At 41.5% G+C, this 6389-nt stretch overlaps 1 protein-coding gene across 1 annotated transcript; it reads right to left on the bottom strand.

Moving 5' to 3' along the window:
• Positions 1 to 268: 268 nt before the first annotated feature.
• On the bottom strand, positions 269 to 3021 carry LOC148202850 (uncharacterized). Its single transcript, XM_088109688.1, has 3 exons — positions 1839 to 3021; positions 1314 to 1583; positions 269 to 315 (listed from the first exon to the last, which is right to left on the bottom strand). The coding sequence occupies exons 1-3, from the start codon at positions 3019 to 3021 to the stop codon at positions 269 to 271; spliced, it is 1500 nt and encodes a 499-aa protein (XP_087965814.1).
• Between the last annotated feature and the right edge of the window lie 3368 nt (positions 3022 to 6389).

A 6389-nucleotide genomic window follows, 5' to 3' on the forward strand; every position in this document is an offset into this window, starting at 1 on the left:
CATTGCAGAAACTCTTACGGCCTTCCTACTCAAAGCATCAGCCACCACATTTGCTTTCCCAGGATGATACAACAGTTCAAATTCATAATCCTTCAAGAATTCAAGCCACCTCCTTTGCCTCATATTTAATTCCTTTTGATCGAAGAGGTACTTGAGACTCTTGTGATCACTAAACACTTGGAACGTTGCACCATACAGATAATGCCTCCAGATTTTCAAGGCAAACACAACTGCTGCCAGCTCCAAGTCGTGTGTGGGGTAATTCTTTTCATGGATTTTCAGCTGCCTGGAAGCATAAGCCACTGCCCTCCTCTCCTGCATCAGTACACAGCCCAAACCTTGATATGATGCATCACAATACACTTCAAAAGGTTTGGCTGTATCTGGAATGACCAACACAGGAGCGCTTGTTAATTTCTTCTTCAATTCCTGGAAGCTCTCCTCACATTTATCTGTCCAAGCAAACGGCTGGTCCTTCCTGGTGAGGTAAGTCAGAGGGGCTACTATCTTGGAAAATCCTTCAATAAATCTCCTATAATAGCCCGCGAGTCCCACAAAGCTTCTAACTTCCGTGACTGAACGTGGACTCTCCCAATCCAGCACTGCCTTCACCTTGGCTGGATCTACTGCAATACCACCAGCAGAAACAACGTGCCCCAAAAATTGGATCTCCTTCATCCAGAATTCACATTTTGAACGCTTGGCATACAGCTCTTTCTCCCTCAACACGCTCAAGACGATCCTCAAATGTTCTTCATGTTCGTCAAAGCTCTTGGAGTAAATGAGGATGTCATCAATAAATACCACAACAAACTTATCCAGATACGGTCTAAAAATTCTGTTCATGTAATCCATGAAGATTGCAGGTGCGTTTGTCACTCCAAAGGGCATCACCACATACTCATAATGGCCATAGCGAGACCGAAATGCAGTCTTCTGAATGTCCTCCTCTTTCACTCTAATTTGATGATAGCCCGAACGTAAGTCAATCTTAGAAAATACACAGGCACCATGCAACTGGTCCAGCAGATCATCAATCCTTGGAAGAGGATACTTGTTCTTGATGGTCAGCTTATTAAGTTGTCTATAATCAATGCATAGCCGTGAGCTGCCATCCTTCTTCTTTACCAACAATACAGGCGCTCCCCAAGGAGAAGCACTTGGACGGATGAACCTCTTGTCCATTAATTCTTCAATTTGCTTCTTGAGTTCCACTAATTCAGCTGGTGCCATTCTGTAAGGTTGGACCGAGATGGGTGCAGCAGTGGTCACCAAATCAATTGTGAATTCTACCTCACGGATGGGAGGTAGACCAGGTACTTCATCCGGAAAAACATCTGGAAACTCATCTACTACTGTTCGTCCTCTGCTGCCATCATTGTTGGACGAACTCTCTACCCCATTATCTTCATACGTCATTATCAGAAAACAGCTTGCTCCCTCCATGATATCCTCCTTCAATTGACCGAGAGTGAGAGAAAATTCTTCTTCTTCTTCATTGGGAAAAACCAACTCCTTCTTCCCGCAATCAATGAGGATCCGATTGGTAGCCAACCAATCCATCCCCAAAATTACTTCTAAGTCTTGCAGGGGTAAACAAATAAGATTGACCTTATATCTACGCCCCTCAACTTCTATAGGACATCTTACACAAACTGTAGATGTCTTAATCCCACCAGCTGCTGGGGTTGACACCACCAAGTCAAACTGTAACTCACTCTCCACTAGCCCCAGCTTCTCAACGCACGCCTTCGAGATGAAGGAATGAGTTGCCCCCGAATCATACAACACAACACACGGCTTTCCAAACAACAAGCAAGTGCTGGTGATGAGTGTACCTGAACGAGCAGCTTCAGCACCAGTAATTGCGTACACCCTTCCAGTGGCTTGCGCACGTCCACCTCTCCCTTGTTGTGTTCTCCCAGTGTTCGGCGGCCTCATGGCTGCACGTCCTCCCATATTGCACTCGTTCTCCAAGTGCCCATTCTGTCTGCAACGAGTACAATATTTTCCTCCCGGCAATTGTGGACAAGCCCACCGATAGTGTGGTCCCCCACACTGATAACAGGTTAAGCTCCTCGGCTGTCCAGATTGGCCAACAGTGACCAAAGCTTGTGATCCGCCCGAGGATTGAGTGGGACGAGCATATGGGGGCCTTCTCACATTGGATGCACCTCTGGACACAATCGGACCCCTACTCACTTGTTGTTTCTTATGTTGTTCAGCCTCAGCAATGTTCTTCTCAAGCACCTTTGCTCTCTCAACCATAGCAGGAAAAGATCTGATACACAAACAGGATATTAATACTTTTAGATCACTCCTCAACCCGTTCTCAAACTTCCTGCATTGCCATTCTTCACTTGTTGCCATAGTATTGAACCGCACAAGGTGCTTGAATTTATTAGTGTATTCTGAAACTGACATACCCCCTTGAACCAGCTGTAAGAACTCAACTTCCTTTGCAAAACGAACGCTGTCAGGGAAGTATTCTTCATAGAATTTTGCTCTAAAAACCTCCCAATTAATGGGGTTCTGCGCGTCAGTCAAGATAGCTTTCATGCTTGTCCACCAGTGACTAGCTTCACCAGTCAATAAGTATTCTGTGAATGCCAAACGGTTCTCATTTGGGCATCTTTTGGCATCATAGATCCGCTCCATATCTCTAAGCCACTGATCCGCCTCATCCGGAAGCCCTTTGCCATTGAACTTGGCAGGATGGTGCTGCAAGAAGCTTTCCAAACTCCATTCTGCATGGGGTGCAGCATTAGAGGAGGAGGCTCCTGGTGTGCCTCGGCCAGCTGCCAAGATGTCCATTAGTTGTCTTTGCGTTGTTTCTGAGTGAACACGAGAAGCCTCCAAACTTTGCATTGCTTCCTGGTTTTGCCTCATCAAGGCAGCGTTCTGCTCAACCAAAGTTGTGTTTTGTTGTTGAAGCCTGTCTATGACTGCCTCCAACACACGGGCACTAATTGGTGCATCAGATTCATTCGGCTGAGGTGGGGGAGGAAGTCTAGGAGCCATTCGTTTTCTGGATCAGAGAAAACGTACGTTAGCTATGTTCAAGAGTTAAAAATTAATAACTCATCAAACACATATCAAGCACACAACGAAAAGCACAGTGCTCTCATACCCTATATGTCCTTAAAAGAACAAAACTGCTCTGATACCAATAAATGTAACATCCCAATAAATGATAATTACCATTAACCAGAACTAATCACATTTACAGAAATACAGTGCAGTCTTACAGATTTACAACAGCTGCTCAAAATTTAAAACTGAACGTACAGCAAATTTACATTGTTCAGAATTCAATACTGAAAATACAAAACCAGCTGTGGACGATCGTTCTGCAGAACTAAGCACCTAACGTCTCTAAATGCTATACAGAAGGACTAACTACTATGCTTCAAAATCTGAACGAACGGTCTTACAAAACTATTAACCGAACGTATTACAATACAGCACCTAATAACGTTAGCAGTTTCTAAATAATGAACAAGCTACTGTTCAGCTTTAACCTCCACTTCTACCAAGTTGGCATCCTCCAAATTTTCTTCTTCCAGCATTGTTTCCAGGGGTACCTCACCATCTGCTCACATCCACAACGGATGATCATTGCATTGACAAGACGGACATACAGAAACAGTAGACAACACAAGGAAATTGCAAGGGTAAGCTTAGGTAATTTAATTCAATAAAATCAACATAATTTAACTTATAAAATAAGTCATGCAGTTCATACAATATTAAACACATATCCAAGCATACAGTAACTCATTCAAATCCTCATAATTAAAGACTGTCCGGACTGTATGATGCCATGTATCTACAGGCGTTCTTGCACCCGGGTGGTGTAGTAACTGGAACATCCATCAGCTGCCACCCGAGGTTAACCCTATCAGTCCAAAGTACTCAATAGGACTAGGGCCTCCTGCCATTCCCACACATGACCTACTCCCCTCTACATGAGGATGAGCACTCACGGAATATCAGGATGAACAGCCATCAGCAGCTTTACCATGGTCATACTACACTACTCATCATATTCACATCATGGAGACGTTTCTCCTTGAAACGCTCATTCACAATCCAATCCAATAGAGTTCATTCCAATTTACCATTCGCACATAATAACCATTTCTCTTATACAAATTTTCATTCTGTGTTCCACTCTCTTAATTGAAAATACAAGTTACTCTTTAATAGATCAAGAAGACTGTATTTCAGTGCACTGTAGCCTCGTTTCTGAACAAAAGAAACGAATCTGTATCCATTTACGTGAGTTAAGAACACTTAAGAATTTAATTTAGATTGAATCAAGAAGATCTGAATAATACTTAGAATAATTCTAAGTATAATACTGGAGATTGAATAAAAAGGATAAGTATAATTTAGATATATTTCAATAGATAACCAGAATATGAAAGAAATTCAGATCTGAACACTGTCATAAAAAAAAAAACCGAACGTTAAATAAGAATTTGGACGAACACCATATACGTTCGCTCACGAATCCAGGATAGGACGAGCGTTCAATTATAAAACCGAACACTGCTTAGGACAAACGCCAGTCAATGACCGAGCACCAAATAGAACGAACGCTCATGGGAACGAACGCGCATGTAAACGAACGTTCAGTATCAGACCGAACGCTAACTGGAACGAACGCTCAATCTAAGATCGAGAGTTCCTTTGGGCGAACGCTCAATATAATACTAAGCGCCACTTATGACGAACGCTGGTGGACAAAACCGAGCGTACTAATACCCTTCAATTTAATTTTTAAATGGTTGGACACGCTAAGTTGAGCCGAACGCTCAAACCTAACTCTGCACACAAATAACGCTCGTTCTCGATCCAAATCCTCTCCAAATGAAAGAATTATTACTCTAAGTTATTGTCCAGTGAAACCGAACGGTATAAGACCGTTCGATGACGAGCGTACACCATCAATCAGAAAAGATCAGACTTTCCAGATTTTCAAACACGAGAATTTCACAGTTTTACATACGATTCATAACTTAGAATTTATCTTTAACATAAATCTCATGCATTCCAAAATTCCTATTATCAATCCATAAATACAGAATCTTTCATCTTCCAGTTTCAAACATATCATATCAACATACAGTTCAGATCAAAATCATTCCAAATTATGCAGAATCAATCACATTACAACTCATACATTTCATTCACTGCATAATTTCATACAACATTCCTGATATACATCCATTTCAATTCTGCTTCATCACGCATATTCAAAATTCGCATAATGCATACATTTCAGACATCCATCACAATTCATTACTGTCATACAGATCAAACATATATTAAATTAAATTACTAAAGCTTCCCTTACCTGTTACTGCAGTGTACTACCAATTGCTTAGAATTTCACTCTTGCACTCACGGCTTTCTATCCAGGAATTCACTCAACCACTTCCACTAAATCTAATACACCAAAAATCATAACAGATCAGACTTCTAATCCTGCATGCAACCAGAATTTTGGTTCGCATGAACTAAATGGAAAATTGTGCAGAAACGAGAACTTACCAGTTCAGTTCTCAGTTCTGTTCGGATCTGAATGGTGCTCACGGTGCAGGGAAATTTTCTACTGTGTCTGAAATGAGATCAGAGGGATTGATAGTGAGTTATCTTAGAGAGAAGATGGAGATGGTTTAGAGAGAGGGCAGAGAGTTTGAATGCAGAATTCTGAGAAGAAGATGAAGCATGCAGGAGGAAGAGGGAGAGTTTTTCAGAATTATTTTTCTCTTCCCACGCAGAACAAACTCCCCAACCTCCACACGCCACTTGTCTCCCACTAACCATTCTCAAAATGCTCCAACAGTGACACATGGCAGGCGCATGCAGTGTTGAAGTGAGTGGAATTTTGACGTGGCAAGGTGAATTAAAACAGTGATCAGAGGATGGATTTAAGTGTGTTAATTATCAGGTTCTCACAATTTTTTTTATGTTTTATTGTTAAATAATATTTAATAACCCCTGAAACCTCTTCAGCGAATACAACCATTTAAACTAACCTGGATATGCTCTCTGTCGGCAGCTTCTTCCTTCTCCTCTCCTCCAATGTGCATAGCACCATCACCACCATTGATCACAACCAACCAAACAGTAAAAATGAAGTGAACAAAAGGCTATTGTGATGAAAGTGGAAAAGAGGACGGGGGTGCATGGTAGGGTTTATAAAATCAAAAAATATTCAGGGTTATTGGTCGTTACGAGAATTGTTGATGGTTAGGAAATCACTAAATCATCATTAATTTTCTTTTAACTTAATAAACGAGAGACAAATATGTAAAATTGGAAGTGCAGGATGAAACATGTGAGGTGCATGAAAAATCACTCCTATAGTTGAAAGTATA

This window comes from Vigna umbellata, chromosome 3, assembly GCF_029865625.1.
Source record: "Vigna umbellata cultivar VRB3 chromosome 3, Vumbellata_1.0, whole genome shotgun sequence".
NCBI classification, from domain to species: domain Eukaryota; kingdom Viridiplantae; phylum Streptophyta; class Magnoliopsida; order Fabales; family Fabaceae; genus Vigna; species Vigna umbellata.

Bases quoted from the DNA above. Each gene is read 5' to 3' on its own strand.
- LOC148202850 (XM_088109688.1), bottom strand. From the start codon at position 3,021: ATGGCTCCTAGACTTCCTCCCCCACCTCAGCCGAATGAATCTGATGCA. The intron at 1,584-1,838 runs GTACACTCATCA...TACCCCTGCAAG, and splicing joins TGCTGAAGCTGCTCGTTCAG to ACTTAGAAGTAATTTTGGGG. The intron at 316-1,313 runs GTCTACCTCCCA...GTACTGATGCAG, and splicing joins TTTTCCGGATGAAGTACCTG to GAGAGGAGGGCAGTGGCTTA.